Raw genomic sequence first — 26924 nt, forward strand, 5'->3', positions numbered from 1 at the left:
TTTAATTAGTCGACTTTAAGTCGACTTTCCGTCATGACGGGAAGTCGACTTGAAGTCGACTTCTACCGAAACTGACTTGCCCGAGAAGTCGACTTTTTTAAGGACGAAAGTCGACTTAAAGTCGACTTGAAGTCAACGAATGTCTCAAAAAACGCCGACTAAAAGTCGGCGTTCGTCATTAATTTTCATTTGTAACTCGGCCAGATTTATTAATTGCTGGAGAGCTTCTTGTTTTGGTCTGGGTTTGCTAGTTCATTTAGTGTTTCTATAAGTAATTGTTTTGTGGCTCCATTTGTTAAAATACTGCAATTATTGTAAAACATGCTACTTAATATATTTAAACCTGACGATAATTTAATACAATTTTGTTTTTTACTTGAAATCCTTTATACGAATCTTTTATCCTTTATACTTGTTTCAATGAAAGCAAACTATAAAAACTAAAGAAAATCTTATAAATTATTTCTTCCTAATAAGGACAGACATATAAAAGAAGATAAATATTTATATCTTATTTTAAAACTTAAAAACACTTTAAAAATTCCAGATGCAATATAGAAATAATAATAAAGAATAATTACACACACTATTTTATATCACAAGTGCGTCTAAAGTTTAAAGAAGAACTTGCGGGGGGTAAGGGGGGGCGAAACCTCCCCGAGTTGAGAGAAATGGGCACATACGAGAGGGTTCGGGGGGGGCAAACCCCCCCCGAGTCGAAAATCGAGGCGCAGGCGAGAAGGGGGGTGCAGAGCCCCTCCCCCCGCCTATAATAAAAGCAACGTTTATTACAGGAGCAAACATGATGTGATAAGAAAGGTGAAACAACATTACATATGCGCAGTAGTCCAATGTCTAGACCAATAAGAATTGGGTCAAAATGCTCGTAAGCTCGAGGCGTCTTCGTTTCGCAGTTGCCTTTGCAGGTTAGGTTTTCGCCGGCTCGTAGTTCGAGGGAACGGTGCCGGCACGTGCCGGGCTTCACGATGATCCGCGTTTCGTTCCCGGAAGACGCGATTCCGACGACGGACGGCTTATCGATCGTCCTGGCGTGCGAATCCGCGCGACACACGTGCACACACATACACACCCGTTACGCGACTTTTCGACGATTTCGGGTACACGAGAAATTTTAAAACCTTCCCTACTTTACCTACATTACCATTACTGCCTTTACCGCCTAACTGACTCGTCACCATGACATAACCTCAATCCTACCACGTTCTCTAAACACTTCTATACTACTTTTCTCTACTTGCATCTTGTTAATACAGTATAACAACCGCGAGACGGGATTCGAAGGAATTCTCGACACTAAGAATACGTATGTCTTTATTGTGTTGACTCTCTCGCGTCAAGGTTCGCACGTACAGTGAGAAGGGCGACGCTTGTCGCAAGCCGGCGATATCGCGGAACGCGCGGAAAACGTGAGGTGAGGGAAACTGGACTTTGCTCCCTCGCGCCCGACTACCGAAATTTAGCTCCACGCACACTCACACGCATACGCTCATCCATGGCATTGCACGGGAAGCAAATAATTCTCAACACTCCCACTCTTTCCGTGCAATACATACTTGCATACTGACGTTTTACATTTTTCGCGTGTCACACAATCCTATCTCGTCACACAGAGCTCTGAAACGATCCTTTTGTAGCGCTTTCGTAAAGATATCCGCCAACTGACTTTCTGTAGGCACATACTCCACGATTATTTCGCGTTTTTCATATTTCTCTCGTATAAAATGATATCGGACTTCAATGTGCTTTGTCCTTTTGTGGAATTCAGGATTCTTTATCAGACGTATAGCACTCTGATTATCTACTTTAAATGCCACTGGACTCTCACATTTAAATCCGATGTCGTATAGGAGCTGTCTCAACCACATGATCTCCTTCGTCGCGGTGCTTGCGGCGACATATTCCGCTTCGGTCGTACTCAACGTTACCATGCGTTGCCGCTGCGACCCCCAAATAACTGGCCCATTTGCCATCATTGCAACAAAACCTGAAGTTGATCTACGCGTCGTTATATCCCCCGCATAATCAGCGTCCGAGTAAAACGTAGGAATCAGAGAACTTTTGCTAGACGAATACATCAATTTGAAGTCTCTCGTTCCCTTTAAATAACGCAAGATACGTTTTACAGCTTCCCAATGAATATTATTACAATTTTGCAAATGCCTGCTCGCCGCGTTCACCGCGTAGGCTATATCTGGCCTACTCACCGTCGCGAGAAAATTCAGACCTCCTACCGCTTCTCTATAGGGAAAATTCTCTGATTTCTCGTCATTGCGACAATTATCGATTTTACAATTGGGATCCACGGGAACACTTACAACTTTTGCATCAATCAGATTGAAGCGTCTAATCAGTTCATCAATATAACCACTTTGGTGGATTAACATGCGTTTATTCTTACGATCCCGCTCGATTTGAAGACCGACGAAACTTTCCGAGTTACCGACTGTTATTTCGAACGACGATTTCAACGCATCCAATACAATATTTATCGCTTCGACGGATTCCGCAAAGATCAACCCGTCGTCAACATACAATGCCAAAATTATCAACGTATTGTTTATTTGTCCTATATACACGCATTTGTCTGCGTCACTAGCACTGAATTTATATTTCTTTAAAAATTGATCAAACTTTTCGTTCCAGCAGCGCGAAGCTTGCTTGAGACCATACAAAGATCTCAACAATTTGCACACAATTTTCTTACCACTACCACCACTGGCGTTGAGGCCCTCGGGGACTGCCATGTAGATCTCCTCCTGGAGATCGCCGTAGAGAAATGCTGTCTTTACGTCAAATTGACGCATTTCGTAGTCATTCTCCGTAGCGATGGCCAGCAAAACCCTCAGTGACTCGTACCTGACGACTGGAGAGAACGTCTCGTGGTAGTCGATGCCCTCGCGTTGAGTGAAGCCCCTTGCACAGAGACGAGCCTTGTGACGTTCCACGTCACCTGAAGGTGTCCTCTTCACCTTGAAGACCCATCTCGAGTCAATTGTCTTCTTTCCTGGTGGGAGCGGAACGATCTTCCACGTTCCATTCTTTTCGTGAGCGCTGAGTTCCTCAGCGATTGCACGCTTCCATTGCGCACTTTCTGGACCACTCACTGTTTCCTCGTATGAAACAGGCTCTTCGTACTCGGCGACGTGAGCTTCAAAACGCTCAGGTGGCCGAATTGCCTGTCTATTCCTCAGCATGCGAGCTCGCTGCTCCTGTTGCTCGTCGCCGTCTTCTTCATGACCATTTTTCTGCTCTTCAGCATGTTCAACTTCTATCACGGGAACTCGAACTCCAGCATCCACTCCTAGAATTTCTGCTTTCTCTTTGTCCTCGACGGCTCCCACTGGATCGTTAATTTCTATGTATGCAATTCTATTTCCCTCTTGATTGACATTCGATGTTTCATTAAATGTTACATTCTTACTCACGGTCATTTTTCTTGTGACTGTATTGTACAGACGGTAGTTTGTCGACTCACCGTCGTACCCGACAAAGATCACTTTCTCCGCCTTCGCATCAAATTTCTTCCTGTGAATCTTCGGGACGTGAGAGAATGCCTCGGTTCCGAATGTCTTTGCTCCGGATAAATCTGGCTTTTTCCCATGCCAGATTTCATACGGCGTGGCATTATTCACTTGACTCGTCGCAGTCCTGTTGAGCAGGTACACTGCCGTGTTGACAGCTTCGGCCCACAGGAATCTGGGCAAACTTTTTGCCTCCAACATCGTCAAGGCAGATTCCACGATCGTCCTGTTGTCGCGTTCAGCGCGACCGTTTTGTTCCGGGGTATATGGAGCAGTTGTCTCGAGTTGAATGCCATTTCGATCTAAATAGTCTCTCATCAAACCATTCACGTATTCGCGTCCATTATCGACACGCAGAATTCTTATCGACCGGTTAAACTTATTTCTCACGAGCGCCGCGTACTTCTTGAACGTGTCTACCACATCTGATTTGTGCTTTAGAAAATACACATTACGAAAACCAGATGCATCGTCTTTAAACGAAACATAGAATTTCGCGCCACCGAGAGAGCTAACCGACATCGGACCACACACGTCACTGTGTATGTATTCTCCCGGCACGCATTTCACGCGCGACACTGTGCTTTTGTACGATGCCCGCTGCGACTTTCCTGTTTGACACAGTTCACAGAAATATTCGCTTTCGTCTGAGATGTCAATACCGTCCACTAACTTCGCGGTATCATGCACTGCCTTTGCGTTTATATGTCCTAACCGCTCGTGCCACACGCGTAAACTGTTGCTGCTGCTCACCACGTGCGCTTCGTCCTTGATTGCCGATTTCACAAACAATCTATAGAGCTGATTGCTCTGTTTGGATCCTTCGATCATCACTTTGCCGTCACGTGTAATTTGTATGGACTCCTTCGAGAGTTCCACCTTCAGACCTCTTTCCGTACACATTCCGAGCGAAAACAAGTTTTTCTTGAACGATGGTATGTATATCACATTCTCGATGTTGAAGGACAACCACGCGCCGTTTACCAAGCTTCTAATCGGCACTGATCCGCAACCTTTTACCGCGCATGGCTCATCATCGCCCAGTATGATCTCGCCCGATGCTTCCGAGAAGCTTGAAAACCAATCCCGGCGAAACGTTATGTATCTCGAACTGGCGCTGTCTCCGTACCACACGTCGCGCGCATCCTTTCTCATGAATTCTTCCTTTTCGTCATGAGAAGCATTGAAGGCAAATATCTCGGACGAATCCGACTTTTCTCCTGTAGCTTTGACCGTTGCTATCAGGGCACTCACATTTGCTTCACTCGCACCTTTTTCTTTTTCAGCGATGAATTTTCGACACTTCGCCTTAATGTGTTCAACCTTTTTGCAGTGGAAACACTTGACATTTTTCTTCTGGTCTTGTCGCCCGTTGCCTCCGCGGCGGGACGTGCCACTCATCGCACTAAACGCTGATTCCGCTTCTTCATTCTGTGTGAGGCGACTCTCTTTCTTTATCAAACGTTCTCGTAAATTATTAATCGTTTGATTTTCGACAGTTACACTGTCCCACGCAGTCACGAGGGCACTATATTTCGTGGGGAGGCTGCCTAGCACTTTTGCCATGATGGCGTTGTCGGAGATCTGCTCGTTGAGATCCTTGAGTTGGCGCGCCATATTTTCGACTTTCGAGACATGCTGCGCGACTGAGTCGTTCGCGCCCATTCGATAGCTATGGAATTTCTGGTTGAGATGGAGCAAGTTCGAAGCAGATTTCTGCTCGTGTATACTTATTAACTTGTCCCACATCTCTCTCGACGTGTTGCACGTAACTAGATATTCTAACTGAGAATACTCGACCGCTGTCGAAATCGTGCACATGGCCGCCGCATCTTTCTTCAACCAATCTGCATACCCTGCCGCTCCGACCTCCGGTTTCGGGACTGTTCCATCAACATAGCCCTTTATTCCTTGAACAACCAGCACGGTGCTGATTTGAAATTTCCACAGTTGGAAATTGCTTCCGTCGAATTTCGTAATCTGCTTCAGGTGAAGATCCGCCATCCTTTCTTGACTCACGTATCACGCACGTGGCAATGTTCTTCTCGTTCCGCCCGAACGAAGTATTCAACACAATCACGTATCACCCACGTGGCAACGTTCGTTTCGTTCCGCCCAAACAAAGTATTTAATTGTTCTTTCCGTTTTATACGAACGGAGAATGCCGACTGAGAACGCCGCGAAAAATTCTTTCCGTCCTTGCACAGAACAGAGCACACCGCGAGAGACTTTCCGTTTCACAACGGAGAATACCGCGAAAATTCTTTCCGTCTTTACACAGAACGGAGCACACCGCGAGAGACTTTCCGTTTCACACAACGGAGAATACCGAAACAATTGAACTTCGCGTCCCGTAATTTGAACAGGCGTGCTGTACCCCGATTCTGTAACTCGTTATGCTGTCGTTATGTGTTTATAACGACAGTTGCGCAGGTATACTATATAAGAAAAAAGCTGCGCAACTGTCGTTATGAGCACATAACGACGCATAACGAGTTACAGAATCGCACTGCTGGGCCCATAACCTGTTGTTAATACAGTTTAACAACCGCGGGACGGGATTCGAAGGAATTCTCGACACTAAGAATACGTATGTCTTTATTGTGTTGACTCTCTCGCGTCAAGGTTCGCACGTACAGTGAGAAGGGCGACGCTTGTCGCAAGCCGGCGATATCGCGGAACGCGCGGAAAACGTGAGGTGAGGGAAACTGGACTTTGCTCCCTCGCGCCCGACTACCGAAATTTAGCTCCACGCACACTCACACGCATACGCTCATCCATGGCATTGCACGGGAAGCAAATAATTCTCAACACATCCTACTATCTCTTTTCATTCTCATCGCATCCCCTACTTACACCCTATCTTTCCATTATCCCTACTTGCCACATACTAATCTTTAAACCCAGAAACAAAGCTAAAATCGCACAACGCACTTTCATCGCTACCATTCACATACGCGCCATCTAACCAAGTTCAGCTTTAAAATACTTATAACTTTAACTTTATAACTTGAAACCTTAAAAATTTAACTACATGAGATAAATATCCTTAAAAGTTTTCTTCCATGTAACTTTTAAGTTAAGATCGAGATTTATAAAAAAACTTTAAAGTTTAGTGTTTTCTTATGATTACCTAAGATTTATTAAAATTACTTTAAAACTACTTTTCCATTCCTTTAGAGTACCAGAATACTATTTTAAAGTCAGTTTTTAAAACCTTTGATTTTCTAAGATTATTTTACAGTCAGTTTTGAAATACTTTAAAATTTCTTAGATTACTTTAGATTAACCTTGTACACACTTTAATTTACCTAAAAATTTCTTAAGTAAACTCTTAAATTTTTAAAATTACTTTTAAGAACTTTAAAGTTATTTAAAGTATATTTTCCCAAGGGAGTGCGCGCTATCATTCACGGCTATAGACTTTCTGTAAATAATTAGACATATTCAGACGTTAAATAGACTTTGTTTTATTGTATTGTATCCGGACTTGCTGTTTTTTTTGTGGTCATCTTTCACCTCGCGCTACCGCGTGCTTTCAAACAATATTTCTCAAAATTTTAGTTTAGCATATTTTTAGCATATTTAGCGTTTCTTTTTTTTCTTTTTTGTTTTTATTGTCGTCTTTACGTTTTTGCAAAATTTTTTTTCTCTATGTTTGAGATTGTGGAATTTAGTACCAAAAATCGCTTTCGGTTGCAAGCCTGTACTCGCGCGCGTTCGATTAATTAGAAATTTTGCTTCAAATTAGTCATGTTAATATTTAGTATAGCATGGATCTTTCTATCATTCGCGTTCCAGAAAGTTCGCTGACATTCTCAGCAACAACAAAATCAAGCTTTGTTGGACGATCCGAATGACTTATCCGCTCTTACACAAAGGAAAGGTCCATGCTATAAACATAATGAATAAAAACAAGCAACGATCTCGTCGGGTCGTCTAACGAAACTTTGCCGTGAGCACGATGACGTAGGCCGCCGATGGCCAATCACCCTACCGAAATGCGAGCCTACGCATGTGGCCACCAATTACGTAATGAGTCCTCGAATATCCTCTAATGTTTGTAAAACGCGATAAACTTATTGGTGATTGGCCCGGAGAGAGCCTCGTCTCGTAGGTAATAAAAGGCCGCCGCCGCGCCGCGGAACCGCTCTCGCTCGCAGATCACCCACCTAGTATACATTTACGACCGCTTGTACACCGCTTTTCGCTTTGCAATTCGCACTCGCTAGATTTCGCCGCTTTTGCCATGCTAACTTCTGTGCGCGCTCACGGCGTTTTCTTCTGTGGAAATAAATTAAGAACTCTGTACATATTGTAAATATAGACTTTATTTTTGGCATTTTTGTACTTGCTGTTTCCTTTTTTTGTGGTCGTCTCTTTACCTCGCGCTACACCGCGCGACTGCGTGCTCTCGAACATTCTACTATTTTTCTGTTTTATCTCTTCCTTTATTTGATTATCTTCATATTCTATGAAATTTCACAATTTATTTATTTTTTTTTAATCCAAATTTTATTTTATTATATTTTTATGCTTTTTCTTTTACTTTTGTCGTTTTTGTCGTGTTTATCCTTTATCATATTATTTTTCTGTTTTATCTCTTCCTCTCTTTGATTATCTTCATATTCTAATAATGCTTGCAAAAGAATTTTATTAAAACCATCTTCCATCACTAAAATGTTAAAATAATAATATTTAACTTTTATTAATTATAATTACACGGAAATAATTTTTTGTTATAATTAAATTCACTACAAAAATTAGATAATATATTTTTAGAATTATTATTGTTATTCCTGTAAAATTCCTGTAAAATTCGTAATTTATTGCATATCCCCACAGGTTTCGCAATCTACTACCAATACTACCCTTCTCCTCTCACTTTAACCCTTTGGACCAACGGCTTAACGTCTCTTTCCGAAAGATGGAATTATTATTGTTATTAATAATTCTAAAAAATATTATTAAATGACATATACTTATATACTTTTTAAAATTTAATTAACCTTCAACGATGTTTGAGCTCAAACACGCACGTGTGTGTGCGTGTGCGTGTGCGTGTGCGTGTGCGTGTGCGTGCGTGTGTGTGTGTGTGTGTGTGTGTGTGCGTGTGCGTGTGTGCGTGTGTGTGTGTGCGTGTGTGTGTGTGTGTGTGTGTGTGTGTGTGTGTGTGTGTGTGTGTGTGTGTGTGTGTGTGTGTGTGTGTGTGTGTGTGTGTGGATCTTTAAACTATTAATATTAAAAGCCATGGCTTATACACAGAGAGAATTTTCTCTTAGAATTTACTTTGAAAATCATAATAGTTGTAGGACATGTATCAAGAAAAATTTTATGCGAGCTATTCTGATTATTGTAGTGAGTTTAAGGTAATTTTATAGAATAGGGCCTTTTCCGAATTTTGATATTTTCTTGCGGTTTTCTTGGTAAAAACCTTTGTTGTGACTCCGACAGTGATAATCAATCGGGGGAGCCCGAAAAATATGCACCCTACCTATTTTTTTACCTATTTTTACTTTATTTTTGGTAATTATGTAGTATAGGGGACCACCCTCCCATGACCTTGATTTTTTTTTACGGGGGGGGAAGGAATCCACGCGGATACTCCCTCCCCCGGGGCGGGGAGGGCGGTCATGTGGGACTTTAACCCACTAAAACCCCCCCGGGTGTTCCTCTCGGCGTTAATGTGGGGAGGCTCCGGGAACTTGAGATATCTACCATGAGCCTCCCCGCTCCCATGACCTTGACCTTGACATATATTGTGAAGGTCACCATCCTGAGTGACTTTCAGAAGGTTTTAGCCCTCGGTCATTGTTTCTTAAAAAGTTATCAAAAAAAAATTTAATGAATAAAATGTAATTTTTCGACACCGTATATAGACTATATGCTTTCATATTACATTTTTCACTAAGCATAAGTTGTCCTTGTGATTACCTTTTCTACTGTTGTTGATATTTCTTGCGAATTTGAAACTGTACTTTTCGAAAATAAGCCAGTATACGATAGGTTTTCGTACCAAAATCAGTCCTTTTAAGGACTACTATATATTTATAACGTTGGAATAAGTTGTCCTTGTGATTACCTTTTCTACTGTTGTTGATATTTCTTGCGAATTTGAAACTGTACTCTTCGAAAATAAGCCAGTATACGATAGGTTTTCGTACCAAAATCAGTCCTTTTAAGGACTACTATATATTTATAACGTTGGAAGGTTTCGAAAGCATTGTTGGAAAAAATAAAGTAAAAATAGGTAAAAAAATAGGTAGGGTGCATATATAAGTTAGTTGACGCGCTTTAAACACTTAAGGGGGCATATACCTTTTTCGGACCAAAAAAACAGCATATTTCACGATTTTTTTCCGGCGAAAATATAAAAGATACGAGGATCGGGTTTTTCGCAAATAAAAGTACATATTTTAAAGTGCATTTCCTGATTTTTGTTTTTTATTAGTGATGGAAACCCCTTCCCCTACAGCCCCTTGCCCTAGGCCTGCTTGTCATGTAGGATTTTGCGGTACCGGCGGAATCTCCGAGCTGGTTCATCTGAAGACAAAAAATAAAAAAAGATCTTAAAGTTTGATAATTTTTCTAGTCCTTGACCCATCCTTTTTTGAAAATTCAAATTTTTAATAAAATGGCAGACTGTCAAAATTTAGGTATCGATTTTCGACAAAAATTTCAATCTTTTTTGTTTAAAAAAAAATATACAAAATCGAAATTTTTCAAAAAGCATGGGTCAAGGACTGGTAAATTTTATAAACTTTTATTTAAAAAAAAAATTAAATAGATCGCTTGATCCATTACCGAGATATTTATGGTACCGACTTGAAAAACATGGTTTCGAGAAAAACGCGTTTAAAGTTTCAGAACAAGTTTACACTATGATAAAACTGTTTTCTCACGACTTACATGTAATCATCTATTCCGGGGCCATACAGGAAATCCTCCAGGGCAAGGTGCTCATCATTTTGATGGTTTTTTTCAAGGCGGCGCTTTACTCGGGCCTCCCGTGTTGCATGCTGCTCTCGGACGTCTGCTTGATCGCAGCGGCGAGTGTCACTCAACGCAGCAAATTGTACTGCGTTTCGTCCAACTGCTATTCCCATTGTACTCATTACTTTCAAAAGAGCTAAGTGTTGTAACAATAAGTTCAGCACGCCAAAATACAGTGGTATTATAACTGAATTTATTAGATAAATCGTACAGTTACAGAAATGAAAGAAAACGCGTGACTATACACGTCCGTTCACGGTCTATACCACGGACGAAGTGACAAAAAACAACCGTCCGACTCGAGAGTCAACACACAGAACCGAGCGATCTCGGGCGTCGATATAGCAGGGCACCCCCTGTTTTTTAGATCGATAAAACATTTTCGCTCAGTGAAACTTTCGGTTAGCCTATTCGTACTGCAACGGCCTAAATACTCTATTTCCAACACTAAGGTTCCTTCATTAAATAAACAAACAGCGAGAAAAGTCGCAATTTCGACGACTCGAGCGCTACTGTTTGTATTTTTCGGAGCTATCCTCCAGATCAAGTTATTATAACCTTCGTTCGTGATTTGAGTATATCCGCCAAGGCAACGTTTTAATAACGACTCATTTGAAAGATCTTCGTATATAGGGCGAATCGCATTTAAAACGTCGTCAGGTAAGGTATTGTAGCTTTGCTTGTACTTGTCCAAAGATCCGTTCGCTTTTGCTAGTTGCCACTCACACCATGAATCCGAGCCTTCAGGACAAAAATGATGTTGCGGTTTTATTGTCGTCGAACTATAATGATAAAAAGTAGCCCACACAGCATTCCGCATTCCTTCTACCGAGTCGAAATTGCGCCGAATAGCAAGACCATAATACACGGAAAGTTTGTCTATCATCTTCGCAGTTAATTTATTCTTTCCGCCAATACCTTTGTGATCTTTCTTACATTTCCGGAGTCGAGCGCCCATGCGTTTCTGTACGTGTCCGATGCACTCTTTTTTTTGTATTTCTTTATCTCCGTATGGTTTAGATTCAATGATACCCTTATACGTTTTTGAATCGCCATCACCAATGTAGTGCGTATACTTTACTCCGTACTGTTCTTTTGATCTATGGAACATTTCTTTGATGGAATCTACTTCCATTTTTCCGGCGGAGCCTTCATGATTCGCTTGGCAATTGCTTTCGTGCTCGATTTTCCACTCATTATACTTTTCGGTGTTTTTCTTTTTGTCCCAAACTTCGCATTGTTTACAGTAAGAAGATTTTACATTGACATCGACAACTTTCTTCGAATGAGCACCGATGAGACTGCATACGCCATACAAAGAAGAAAATCCGCGTTTTTGCCAAGTCCCGTCTCCAGAAACACATAAATCCGTAACATTTTTTACTTCTTGCTCCAAACTCATCCTCAGCTGCTCTTCTTGTACCGCGTCCTTCATGCTCATTTCCGCAACGGCCTTGGATGCAATATGAATGTTTTTTTGGATTTCATCGTGCGATTTTTGAGCATCAGGAGGAGGTAAGTCCATCAATCCACAAAATTTTTTCTCACCTGATGCTCCATGTCCTAAACAACGTATAGCAAAACTAAATCGACGGTTTATTTCGTACGATAAACCGATTTTTGGATAAGAAGAAATGTCAGTTGGCCTGCACTCGTCACAAAGTATCAAAATTTTAAAACCAAGGCCTCGAGAACTTTCTGTTTGAAATTTCACGTCGCCTTCGCACGTTTTACATTTCACAACCTGTGAAATTTCGTTGAAAATTGAATTGAAATTTAAAATTCTGTAATTCAAACTGTCATTCTCCGGCACGAGCATACTATTTTCCGATTTCAATTTCTTCGCAGCTTTAGTGGTCGTCTCGATTTCACTTTCTAATGCCCATCTATTGGGCGGCTTTGGACGTTTTGGTATCGAATCCTTGCGAAATTTATTGCTTTGATGCGATTCCCGAGAACTTTTTGATCTCTTCATTGTAACATGTGCGTACAACAGAACTGACACCAAGCAACTGAATACGTGGACTAAAAATTATTTTAAAAAAAATTTAAAGTGCCATCTATTAAAAGACTTATGTACCTACTACCCAGAAACGAACTTTTATTTAAATTACAATGGGGGGTCAGCTACCAGCGGGGGGTACAAGAGTCGAACGCTGTTACCTGCGCGTTGCTCCGAAACGGCCTAACAGACGCTCGGACGGCGCTCAGTACAAAGTGCTGTAACTTCTTCAATTTTTCGAATTTCTTTAAATGGCTTTGGATTTACATATCCTGAAATGTTGTTCTTTCGAAATATGCAATAAAAAAATTGATTTTTTGAAGCCGAGAAAGTGCTATATGCCCCCTTAAATACTTTTAAAGCGCGTCAACTAACCTATGTAGGTTAGTGACGCGCTTTAACCCTCCGAAAACACACCTATTTTTTCATTCACGGAGAACACTTTGGGTCAATCTGCCCCTACACACACTTTGATCGTCCACCATTTTAAATTGACAAGTGCAATCAGCTTGAAAAAATTTCCAGATGTACTTGAAACATTGTTAAATCAATTGATATAAATAAAAAGTGCCGTTGGGATTATTTACATATTTAAAAAAATTCAACAAAAAATTTTTTTTTGAAAAAAACGTAATTTACGAAAAAAATTGTATTTTTTTTAATTTTTAATATTTCTGGCTAAAAATTTACATGTATATTCTTTAAATGTAGTAGAATCAAGAAAAAAATTGTACTTTAGTGTACCCTTAAGAAAAGGTATTTATTTTGCTAGGTGACGAAGGTGGTTTTTAAGGTTAAAAAATCGAAAAATTTTGTGAAAAAATTTTAGAAAAATTTATTCCTTATTATATAAAGTTAAATATATAAATAAACACGATGTTCATCGCACATCGGACCCAAGCAACTCGGACATTGCATCTTAGTTTGACTGTACTGACACATTATCCTTCTCCTCAGAAGAACTGTTGCCATCGAAATGTTCTGGCTCGGCACTTACTATAACATTCTGAACACGTGGCCGCAAACTATACGCCATCGTGCTCACTATTGCAAACCGACGCTTAGTACACCTCCAGGGTCAGAATGACCCTACACCGACTTTATATAATGTCCAATGCCTACTGCGTATTGCGCTGTACAATGGGAGCATCCTAACGTATAGTTAGTACCCCAAACTACAGCTAGAGGGCCTCAGGTCCGCTAATTTTCAAAATGCTTTCAAGATATTTACGATAAAACTCGAGGTTCGGGTCAAATTGACCCGATGTGTTCTTGGAGGGTCAAACAGTTAAATACTTTTAAAGCGCGTCACTAACTTACATAGGTTAGTTGATGCGCTTTAAACACTTAAATACTTTTAAAACGCGTCACTAATCTATACGCCGAAGGCGTGATTGGTTTCAAAGTGTATGCGTGAACTATTTCGACATATATATTAGTCATTTATGCCTTCCAATACTCAAAATAACTGCTATATTTCCCAAACTTTTTTTGTTAATAACTTTTTAACGAATAACGAGCGCGGGCTGAAACCTTCTGAAGGTCACTTAAGAGGGTGACCTTGACAACATTGTTGCGGCCCCAATTAATATAATAACAAATAGTATTAAGAATAAAGACGCGAAGAACAATAGGGAACGCGACCGCGAAAGCCCGAAAGAATTACGCAACGCCGAATCAGCAAGAGATGAGTTGCGCGATCGGCTCAGATACGATCGAGCAACTCAGCGATATTGAAGGACAAGACGAGGATTCAAAAGGAAGCGACAACAGGAGACGAGAGGGCAATTGGAGTCTCGAAGCGACGGGCGTTTAACGCGAATGATCATTGTAACTCAGAGTGGATTAATTAAAGTTGTCATTTATTGAAAAGTGTTGATAATCAATCCCGCCTCCTCCGTGGATAAACGATCCCATTGTGTCCCGCCGTAAAAGGAGGGCACAACAAATGGTGGCAGCGTGAGGGATCCAGTGGCAGGACGGGAACGGCAGCTGAAACAGAAAGATAAGTGAATCAGTGAGGCAGTGTAACATCCTCAACGGAGACACAGGCAGCCAGATTCAAAAGCAGCAGACAACACGGTAGCGGCCGACGAGGGACAAGCGAGCAGCGTAACCCGAGAAGGCGCCGACCTACCTCAACGGAGGCTCACCGACAGATAAAGCGGCACGAGCACCGACCAGCAACATGCGACTAGCGACCGTAATGTAAGTCGATTAAGCAAATTATGTAAAGCGCAATCACCGTAAATGTCAGAAAACGAAAATCCACCAGCGGAACTAAACCAATCGTGGCTCCATAGCGAGACGTCACGACGAGCGCGTAGAAATAGACCGTTAAGCCCCGTGCAAACGACCGAAGAAGGCGTAAGCGATAATCGCGAAACCGTGCGTAGAAATTTAGACGCATACTACTCAAGCGAAAGCGAATCAGAACCGGAATTACACCCGAACAGCGTAATCGAACGCGAACAATTCGACGATTCCGTTATAATTTTAGACGCGAGAGTAATAGGACAAAACTGCCCCGACGAAAATAGACTCCACCCCTCACACGCGCACGCACAATCCGAAGACGCGGACAGTACGATCAGTAGGCGAACACACAGACGAGAGTTCTCATTGACCTCGTATGATAGCAGCGTATTTGACACGCAAGAGTATTATTCTGCCCCGAGACACGTGAACGTAATCGAGATGGCGGAAGCAACAAATAGCAACCACGACGCGAATAACGTAAATGACGACGCGCCGATAACCCCAGAGGAAATAGACGAAGAAATAAACCGTCTTAATCGAGTGCTATCACAAAGAGGCACCCCGGCGAATCACCGTAACCGGATACCCGCACGGGCCGGACCGCCGCGAGACGATAGAGATTCCATTCTCGACGAGACATTAAACGGTATCCGCAACTTACAAGATCGCGTAAATCAACTAGAAACGGCGAATCCTGAACGCCGCGAATTTCACACGAGACGCGAGCCAAGTAACCTCCCGTTCGAAGTAACGTACGGAAGAACGTCATACGATATTCGGAACCAAGCGAAACGCGCAATCGGATATCTACGTTTAAAAGAGGCACGAGACATGATACCCGAGTTCGACAGAGCCTCGAGTAAATTACAAGAATTCTTAAGCGCCGCGTCATATACAATAAAAAACATAAATTTTATGGAAGAAGGAACGCTATTAGAAGCAGTGCTATGCACAAAGCTAAAAGGAAGAGCGATGATAGACTTTCAAACGCGAGAGATAAGAGATTTCGCACAACTAAAGAAGGAATTAGAAGTTTGCTATTTGAGCCGCAAAAGCACAACACACTTACAACTAGAGTTTAATACACTCAAGCAAAAACCCGGAGAAAATGCAAGAGCATTCGGATTAAGAGCCGATAAGCTAGCGATGGAGCTATACGACTCCATGGTAGAGGGAAGAAATTACACCATAGAAAGCAAGCGAACTATATTAGAAACAATTCAACAACAGGCATTACAGAATTTTCAATTAGGATTGAGAGACGAGATCAAGTTACTTGTCCGAGCTCAGCATTTCGCAACATTGCAAAAAGCGATTGCCGGAGCGAGCGCCGAGGAAAAAGTAAACGGGCCGAGTGGAATTCCGCCGCGTCCCAAAAATAATTATGCGTACTCGCCGCAACCGCGCGATAACCGATCGATATTACAATGCCAAAAATGCGGAAAATACGGGCACCTCGGAAGGGAATGTCGTACCAATAGATATGCGAACCGTTTCTCCTTACCGAAACCCGATAGGACACCCCGCGTAAACGCGATAGATAAAGTCTGCAATTACTGCAAGAAGGCAGGACACATGCGCGAAGAATGTTGGTTGTTAAATGGTCGACCAAATAAAGAAAGGACGAATCACAACAAACCTAATAATCCGCGAGGACAAAATAAAAATTTTCACCCGAAAACGAATGGCCCGAAAAAAAAGGACAGTAATTCAGCCGCGAATAGCGATGAGGAAGATAAAGAGGACACAAAGCAGCGCCGACCGGCGTTAGAGTATCAGGTGTCACACATGACGAACAAGCCGCGAAAGCATGCAGGGCTGGACTTAATCACTCTGCCCATGCGAGAAGCGAAGCGCGAAAAAATAAATTTACTGTTCGATACCGGAGCGGCCGTATCAATAATAAAAGTAAAACATTTGAAAGGCGAAACAATGATAGAAGAGGATAAAATGGCCCTTACAGGAGTAACAGGTCATAAAGCCCATACGATTGGAAAATTTACAGCAACTATTGACTTGAAAGATAGAAAGATCAAGCACACGATATATGTCGTCAAGGATGATTTTCCGATAGAATACGACGGAATACTAGGCGTAGATTTTATAAAGAAACATCGAGCGTCATATAGTTACGAGTCGAGCGCAATACGCATAGGGAATAGCACATTAAAATTATACCCGTATAAGAAAATGGTTTTGACACCGCGAAGCGAGACAATAGTACAAGTCGCGACCGATAAAAATTCACTAGGAATAATACAGGCAGAAGAGACAATGCCAGGAGTGTTCATAGGAAATTGCCTAGTGATGCCAGAAAACTTTCTATGTCCGGCAAGCATACTAAATACGACGGAGAAGACAGTCGAAATGCTAATGCCGCAAGTAACATTAGAAGAGTTAGAGCAAGAAGAAGCAAAAGAGATAGAAATAAACCAAGTAGACAAGGCAGAAGAAACAATGCCGCGTAGCGAAAAAGTCGAAAAATTGATACGCACACAACACTTAAACGAAGAAAAAAGGAAAACCATTATGGAAATTTGCAGAGATTACAGCGATGTATTGCATGTAGAAGGAGAACCACTGACATGCACTGATATCGTCGCGCATAAGATTACCACGAAGGCGGGCAGCGTACCGGTCAACGTCCGACCGTACCGTTTGCCAGAAAAGCACAAGGAAGAAGTGAATAGACAAGTGAAAGAGATGTTGAAAAACGGAATTATTAGACCTAGCACGAGCCCGTGGAATGCGCCGTTGCTAGTAGTACCGAAGAAAAGAGACGCATCAGGAAAATTAAAACTGAGAGTGGTAATAGATTTTCGGTTTGTGAACGACCTAACGGAGGGAGATTCCTTCCCATTGCCAAACATAACCGATATCCTAGACCAACTGGGAAAAGCAAAATATTTTACCACGCTAGACCTCACCTCGGGATATCATCAAATCCCGATGGAAGAAGAAGATAAAGAAAAAACAGCGTTCTCGACACAATACGGACATTACGAGTATAATCGAATGCCTTTTGGATTGAAAAATGCCCCAGCGACATTTCAACGAGCAATAATAGCCGTTTTAGCAGGACTAGTAGGATTACAATGCTTAGTTTATCTAGACGATATAATAGTATACGGAGCAAGTTTACAAGAGCACAATAAGAGATTAATTGAAGTGCTAAAAAGACTGAGAAACTATAATTTGAAATTACAGCCCGATAAATGCGAATTCCTTCGGAAAGAAGTGACGTATCTCGGACATGTAATAACAGAAAACGGAATCTCGCCAGACCCTTCAAAATTAGAAGCAGTAAAAAGCTTCCCGAGACCAACAAAGGTAAAGGACATCCAGGCTTTCGTAGGATTAGCCGGATACTATCGAAGATTTATTAAAGATTTTTCAGCAATCGCCAAGCCACTCACAAAAATGACCAGAAAAGATATCAAATTCGAGTGGAACGCAGAACAACAAAACGCATTTGAAATACTTAAAGAAAAACTAACCACAGCACCGGTATTAAAATACCCGGACTTCTCCCAAGAATTTGTAGTAACGACCGACGCGTCAGATTACGCAATAGGAGCCATACTGTCACAGGGAAAGATAGGTCAAGATCAACCCGTGGCGTATGCGAGCAGAGTACTATCTAAAGCCGAGCAAAATTATAATACTTCCGAGAAAGAATTACTAGCGATAGTATGGGCGGTGAAACACTTCCGACCATACGTTTATGGAACAAAATTTACCATAGTGACAGACCATAAATCATTGGTTTGGCTATTTAACGTAAAGGACCCCGGATCACGATTAATCCGATGGAGGTTGAAATTAGAAGAATACGATTACACGTAATACGATTATTAACGTAAAGGACCCCGGATCACGATTAATCCGATGGAGGTTGAAATTAGAAGAATACGATTACACTATCGTACACAAGGCCGGTCAAGAGAATAGAAACGCAGATGCGCCGAGTCGACATGTGCCGACAGATATCAACAAGATAGAGAAGGAAGAGAATAACGAAGAGGAGAGCGAAAGAAAATACACAGAAGAAGAGAAGCAACGTATATTATACGAATACCATGATGCACCTGTAGGAGGACATCAGGGTGTGGAACGCACCATAAACCGAATAAGGATGACGCATAATTGCAGAGGATTAACTCGAGACGTCGAAGATTACATTAATAAATGCGAACTATGTCAGAAGAACAAGTTATCGCGAAAAAATAAAGCACCCTTAGTAATAACAGACACCGCGGACAAACCGTTCGAAAAATGTGCTCTAGATATAGTAGGACCACTGACGGTGACCGAAAACGGAAATAAATATATCCTCACGTTTCAGGATAATTTATCAAAATTCAGTAAGGCGATACCCGTACCTAATCAAGAAGCGAATACAATCGCGAAAGAATTCGTCACAAAGATTATCTTTGAATACGGTATCCCCGACAAAATACTGACGGATAAAGGAACGAATTTCCTTAGCGAGATATTTAAAAGCACGTGTAAATTACTGAAGATAGAAAAAATTCAAACAACGGCCTACCATCCCGAGAGTAATGGAGCATTGGAACGCTCCCATAGAACATTAGCCGAATACTTGCGACATTATATTAACGCGGACCAGACAGACTGGGACGAATGGACGCCATACGCAATGTTCGCGTATAACACGACGCCACACACAGCGACCGGGTTTACACCCTTTGAATTAATATACGGGCACCGAGCGACACTACCGACGGCACTGTCGCAACCACCGAAACCAACGTATACTTATGACGATTACACGCAAGAGCTAAAAGAAAAATTAAGAGCGACACAACGAGTTGCAAAGGAACATTTGCGAAACGAAAAATCTAAGGCCAAGGAGACGTATGATAAGAAGACAAAAGAAATTAATTTTCGAGTGGGAGACAAAGTTCTCTTGCACGACGAAACGGTGCGTAGAGGGAGATCGAAAAAATTAGAATCCCCGTGGATAGGACCATATGAAGTAATCGAAAAACATTCAGACGTCAATTACACGATCAAAAAGGGACGGAAAACCACGCGAGTACACGTAAACCGATTAAAGCCTTTTATAGAACAGTAAAAACAGCGGAAAAGAACAAAAACAAGCAATAGAAAGTAGGCAATAGAAAATAGGCGATAGTAAAAACTAAAGAAAATAAGATAATAAGTACTTACCGAACATCAAACACGTCGCACCACACGGCGTCCGGTGGCCACATCCAACGTGACCTCCAGGGGGTAGAGGAGATGCATCCATGTACCCGGGGGTGTTAACAATGCTTCCGCGTAGGAGGGAGGGGGCGACGTCGGCCCCGAACCCAAATTCGCCGCCACCCGCGCGGCACCCCCACTTATGGCACCCGCTCGCGCCGCCCTCAACCAATACGACCGCATACAGGCGTCGCAAGACGCCGGCGCGAAATACAGATTGCATTGAATGCACCGCATTTTTAATAGAGTTAATAAAAGTACTCTCTGAACCACGTCGCAAGAGCAACTAAACGCGCGAGGAGAGAAAAAACGCGAGGAGAAGACATTATCAAGCCAAGGTAAAAATTCGAAGAAAGGTAACATGAGTCCTTATCTTACAGGACGCTGATCGTCGTCCAGCACTTCGCGAAAAAAGCGAAACCTGAGACAGCACCATCGTACGAGATACGACAATTCAGCAGCGAGCCGGGAATATACTTTGACAGAACCGGACAATTGCAACAGGTAGAAGCGACATGGAAACTAGCGATTAAAATCGACGTAGCAGCACTAGGAAACCGATATCACCAACTTCAGGAATTTCTACAGCAAGCCGAAGAAGTATGCGAAACGATAATCGCAAAGGACACGCAGCAGACGTGCAAAAACATTCTCCATACGATAGAGAAAAATAACAAAAAATTAACGCAATTGTTAACGCGATTACAGACTATATATAAAACAAATAATAATAAGCGAGGGTTAATAGACGCGATTGGCACGATCAGCAAAACGCTGTTCGGCACTATGGATGCCGACGACGCAAAACACATACAGGAGCAGCTTGAACTGATACAAAATCAGCAACAGACTTTACGGCACACCGCAAAAAGTCAATTAAAGGTGATAAATGCCACGATAGGCCACATAAAGGCCTTAGAAAAATCGTTATACCACAACGAACAACTGATGACGAACGTCACGAGACGGATACAGCTGGACACAGCACTGTACGCCAAAAGAGAAGAAATAGACGAACAGCTTTTAATACTAACCACAATTACAGAGGATCTAATAGAAAACGTGAAAGACACGATAGACTATTTCACATATTCGCGGGAAAGAGTCATACTCACCCGCCTATTACCAATAGAAAAAATAATAACCGAACTAAAAGAGGCAACGTCACAATTGACGCATGGATCTCACTTTCCTTTTAAAACTAGATTAGAAAATTGGAACGAGATACAAAACTATGTAGAAATTAACGCGTACTATGATAAACCGAACATTTATACAATAATCAAATTTCCCGTGGTAGCATCCCTTATGAAAATGTGCCCTTCATTGCCATTAAAAAATGCCATTGAATTCCCATTGTTCCAGACGCAATGGAAATGAAGGCATTTTTGCCAAAGATAAAAAGTTCCACACAAAATCCCATTGGTATTGCTATTGGTAATGCCACTGGTTTTGCCGTTGGTATTGCCATTGGTATTGCCATTAGTATTGCCATTGATATTAACACTGGAAATACCAATGGGATTTTGTGTGGAAATTTTTATCTTTGGCAAAAATGCCTTTATTTCCATTGCGTCTGAAACAATAAGAATTCAATGGCATTTTAATAAATGGTACTATTTTGTCTTTAATATAAATGCCTTCATTTCCCATTGCCTTTGGTTCAACGGACAATATAATAGGAGCTCTTGCCTTAGGCAACTAGCGCCTGAAAATATCTGCCTCGGTGTCCCGTAGGAGGTCTCATACATATACCAGTCCGTGCCGAACCTTGAATTTGAGAGAATGCATAAACGATGCGACGCCTAGCGCCGTCGATGCGAACTGCCGGTAATACAGTTACCGCGCGGGCGTGATGATGATGCATGTACAGTCGCGGTCATTAATGCCTTCCACCTAAAGTCACTCGCGTTTGGGGGCAGATAGTAGCTGAACGCGTCGCGTCTAGCGCTATTCGTGCTTCATGATTGTTGGGTCGGTAACGTCGTGGAGCACGGTCAACCGTGTCGTGGAGAGCTGTCAGTCACTGTCAGTTTGACAGCTGTGTGTTTGCGGAAGAGAGGTTAAGAACCACGAGGGATCGTCCAGAAGTATAAGGAGAGTATAAGAAATACAAGAACATGTTAATTATTTGAATGGTAAATAATTATTATACGACAAATTTATATTGATATATATAATTTCAGTTATCGCAGCTGAGGCATTAACAAAAAGATTATTGGCCGTATCGAGCCTTCCAGAGAATCGGAGTCATACGAATAGGAAAAGAAGAAGAAGAAGAAAAAAATTAGCTGGGACCGCTGGGACAGAGAATGGAAGAAAACAACGATGACTATGAGAAAGGTAGAGATGATGGTCAATGGAGGAGGAGATGCAGTAAGATGATTTAATTTATATTATTTAAGAAATTATTACATTATTAGTAATTTCAAAATACGATTGCAGAACACCAGTGGGAAATATCAGCGTCAGACGATCCGCGCTACGCTTGTCATGCGGCATACTCGCCACGGACTCTCCCTTATGAAAATGTGCCCTTGAGTGCTCAATGGCGGTCAGTGGGAATGTATGGTTGCCCTACAGTTGCAATGCGAATTATATGGAAAAGTTAATGGAAAATATTGAGTGGCAATAAGATGAATGGAAACGCAATGGCAAGATTCGAATGACAACTTTTTCCATACAGGCGTAATGGAAACTGCTAATGGCTTATGAAGGTTAAAACTTGTGTATGGAACTTGCAATGCGAATTATATGGAAAAGTTAATGGAAAATATTGAGTGGCAATAAGATGAATGGAAACACAATGGCAAGATTCGAATGACAACCTTTTCCATACAGGCGTAATGGAAACTGCCAATGACTCATGAAGGATAAAATTTGTATGGAATTTTTTTACCTTCAGCCAATTTGTTCAGTGTGAATTGTAATGAAAATTCGTCAATGGTAAATGTGGCGGTTCGCGCCACCAGTGGTACATGCATCATCATCACGCCCGCGCGGTAACTGTATTACCGGCAGTTCGCATCGACGGCGCTAGGCGTCGCATCGTTCATGCATTTTCTCAAATTCAAGGTTCGGCACGGACTGGTATATGTATGAGACCCCCTACGGGACACTGAGACAGATATTTTCAGGCGCTAATCGCCTAAGGCAAGAGCTCCTATTAGTTTGTCCGTTGAACCAAAGGCAATGGGAAATAAAGGCATTTATATTAAAGACAAAATAATACCATTTATTAAAATGCCATTGAATTCTTATTGTTTCAGACGCAATGGAAATAAAGGCATTTTTGCCAAAGATAAAAATTTCCACACAAAATCCCATTGGTATTGCCAATGTTAATACCAATGGCAATACTAATGGCAATACCAATGGCAATACCAACGGCAAAACCAGTGGCAATACCTATAGCAATACCAATGGGATTTTGTGTGGAACTTTTTATCTTTGGCAAAAATGCCTTTATTTCCATTGCGTCTGGAACAATGGGAATTCAATGGCATTTTTTAATAGCAATGAAGGGCACATTTTCATAAGGGCTGATCAGTCTGATCCATCGTCACCATGTGTCCTCGCGGTAATCTCCATCGCTCTTTCGTTGATAAATTCATCGTTCACCATCTACACGAGGAATTTGGGATACACCAAAGTCATGGTAGGCAAATAAATTGCACAGAAATAGGTAGTGAAAATATGTTTTGTTTCCGCAATAAAATCTCGCTCTCTAATGAATTAGCATGCATAAACTGAAGTAGTATTGTGTGTGTAGAACATAACTAATAAGATTAACTTTTGTTTAGAAAATGTTTATAAGTTTTTTGATTGATTTGATATTATAATTGTTAAAAAAGTTCACAAACTAATAATCCTTAAATAGCAAGTGATTATAATTGTTATCGTTCACGTTGGATAAACATGTGGGTTTTTAATGAAATTATAATTTCTTACAGAGCATCGTCGAGCAAATGCTTCATCACATCTCCGAGGAGAATCCTGAATAGACAGTTGCAGAGAGATCGGCGTGGATTGACAGTCTCCAGGTCTTCGGTTTCAGCAGGGCTATTCAAGTCTTCGGCTTAAATCAATTTAAAAAGAGTTGCGCCAAGATATCGAAAGGCTGTAATTGCGTTCTCGCGAATTATATTTCCCCACACAGCACAGTTTCTAAATCCGAAATTGCTTTCTCTCTGTTTGCATCGTGCATCGCGCATCGTGCCTCGCGAGCAAAATTTCTCAAAATAATGTTAAATAAATTGTTAAAATACTGTGAAATACTACTGTTAAATAAATTCTGACAAAAGAAAAAATCTTAAAAAGCGTATTTATTTTCTTAGAAAAATTTCCATGTTACGCAAACTATTTAGTAAAGAAACAGTATAGACCAAACAAAAATTGTATGTATTATTGTTCTTATTTTTGTTTTTATATGGTTAGTGAATAAACTTTATAAAAATGGAGATTTTGTCCTACAATTGATAGAATAAATTACTGCCAAGAACGGATAACATATTTAATATCATTCTATAGTGCGAATAATAAATTTACCAAATAGATTTCTCATAAATTAAATTAACATTTCGTCAACTTTTTTATCAGTCAAATAAAAAAATACCATTGTTTTTATTATATATTTATTTCATCCTTGAAAATATGTTTCTTATATCTATGTAAGAAGACATTATAAGCGCTCCCTCTCTCTCTCTCTCTCTCTCTCTCTCTCTCTCTCTCTCTCTCTTTAATATAATATAACATTTTACTTTTATACAGATTATTAATATATTAGACTATTAATAAAGAATGTATTACATTTCAGACATATTATCGGATTTTATAAATTGGGAACAAATAAAACAGATATCGCAGAAACAGCAGGACGCAGTAAGAAGACAGTATCATTGTGGATTCGGAAATATAAAGAAGCAGACTCTAATGCTATAAAAGATCATAGGAAAAATAAATGCAAGACAAAAAAAACTACAGCTCATCAAGATAATGAAATCGTCCAGTTGGTTGACGCAAATTCCTTCAATCCTGCTGCAACAGTTTTACAAAACGATAAATATCCAATCTCGGAAAGAACAGTGAGACGTCGCTTGAAACCAGCTAAAGTTCGTTCGCATATACCAGCGAAAAAAATTGCACTCACAGAAAATCATCGAAATCGAAGAGTGCAATTTGCTAATCGGTACTTAAATACTCCACAAGATGAATGGAAATATGGATGGACAAAAAAGTATTTTCTTCGAGTGAAGATGGAAGATACAGAGTGTGACGACCGGACAGAGAACGCCTGAATCCAAAATACGTGCTCCCCTGTCAAAATAGTGGAAGAATTACATTAGGATTTTGGGGGAGCATGACATTTTTAGGATTAATGGATATTGTAGAAATTACACCACACATGAATGCAGAAGAATATGTGGGAATTTTGGAGGAAGTCCTGAAACCTTCTGCCAGACGAATATTTCCTGAAGAACAATACTCGATAATTAAGATCGTGCAAGACAATAGTGCTGTGCACACTTCAAGAATAGTCCGAAGATGGTTTGAAGCAAATCCCGATTTTTAACCAATACCATGGCCTGCAAAATCATTCGATCTAAATCCAATCGAGAACGTTTGAGGCAAAATGCAAACATCATGGATAGCTGGTGAATTGAGAACTAAAGAAGCATTAAGGAATCATGTTCAACAAGTATGGAACGAGTTAACATTGAATGTTGTTTTTACGCAAAATTTAGTGACTTCAATATATATATATCAAGACGGCTGCAATTGATCATCAAAAATGATGAATTGTGGCATCCTACTATCCGTGATAGCGACGAGCAGTATAGCACCATCCATTTGAGCTATTCCTGTGATCATGTTTTTGATGTAATCGGCACGACCCGGGCAATCTGTATGTCAAAATTTTCCATTAGTTCAAATAAGTAGTCAGTTAGCTCTTATTTGCAAGGTAGTCATAGTCAATCATCCTGTAAACAAAAGAAATACCTTTGGTAACAGCTGTTGTTAGAGTGGTTTTGCCATGATAATTAATAGTTCCAAGAACTTCTTCTAATAAAGTATAATTTCTGAAAAAGAGAAAAAATTCTAATATTAAATTATTATTATTATTATCACTTTTAAATTGTTATAAAATTCATACTTACCAGTATGGAATCCAGAATCCATCCTTGTCGATGACCATTTGAAGTCGTCTCGACATTGAATTCACTAAATTTTGCGTATAATCAGCATTCAATGCCAACTCGTTCCATACTTGATGAACATGATTTCTTAATGCTTCTCTAGTTCTCAATTCACCAGCTATCCATGATTTTTGCATTCTGCCCCATACGTTCTCGATTGGATTTAGATCAGGTGATTTTGCAGGCCATGGTATTGGTTGAAAATCGGGATTCGCTTCAAACCATCTTCGGACCATTCTTGAAGTGTGCACAGCACTATTGTCTTGCACGATCTTAATTATTGGGTATTGTTCTTCAGGAAATATTCGTCTCGCAGAAGGTTTCAGGACGTCCTCCAAAATTCCTACATATTCTTCTGCATTCATGTGTGGTGTAATTTCTACAATATCCATTAATCCTAAGGATGTCATGCTCCCCCAAAATCCTAATGTAATTCTTCCACTATTTTGATTGGGGAGCACGTATTTTGGATTCAGGCGTTCTCCGTCCGGTCGCCACACTCTGTATCTTCCATCTTCACTCGAAGAAAATACTTTTTCGTCCATCCATATTACCGTATTCCATTCTTCTTGCGGAGTATTTAAGTACTGATTAGCAAATTGCACTCTTTGATTTCGATGATTTTCTGTGAGTGCAATTTTTTTCGCTGGTATATGCGAACGAACTTTAGCTGCTTTCAAGCGACGTCTCACTGTTCTTTCC

General features: G+C 40.9%; 1 protein-coding gene across 1 annotated transcript; it reads right to left on the bottom strand.

The window, feature by feature from the left end:
• Nucleotides 1-10102: 10102 nt before the first annotated feature.
• On the bottom strand, nucleotides 10103-12821 carry LOC139817695 (uncharacterized). The gene is made up of 2 exons (XM_071785958.1): nucleotides 10959-12821; nucleotides 10103-10671 (listed from the first exon to the last, which is right to left on the bottom strand). The coding sequence occupies exons 1-2, from the start codon at nucleotides 12508-12510 to the stop codon at nucleotides 10448-10450; spliced, it is 1776 nt and encodes a 591-aa protein (XP_071642059.1). The 5' UTR covers nucleotides 12511-12821; the 3' UTR covers nucleotides 10103-10447.
• Nucleotides 12822-26924: the final 14103 nt, after the last annotated feature.

The sequence above is a fragment of the Temnothorax longispinosus genome, chromosome 8 (genome assembly GCF_030848805.1).
Source record: "Temnothorax longispinosus isolate EJ_2023e chromosome 8, Tlon_JGU_v1, whole genome shotgun sequence".
In the NCBI taxonomy this organism is placed as follows: Eukaryota; Metazoa; Arthropoda; class Insecta; order Hymenoptera; family Formicidae; genus Temnothorax; species Temnothorax longispinosus.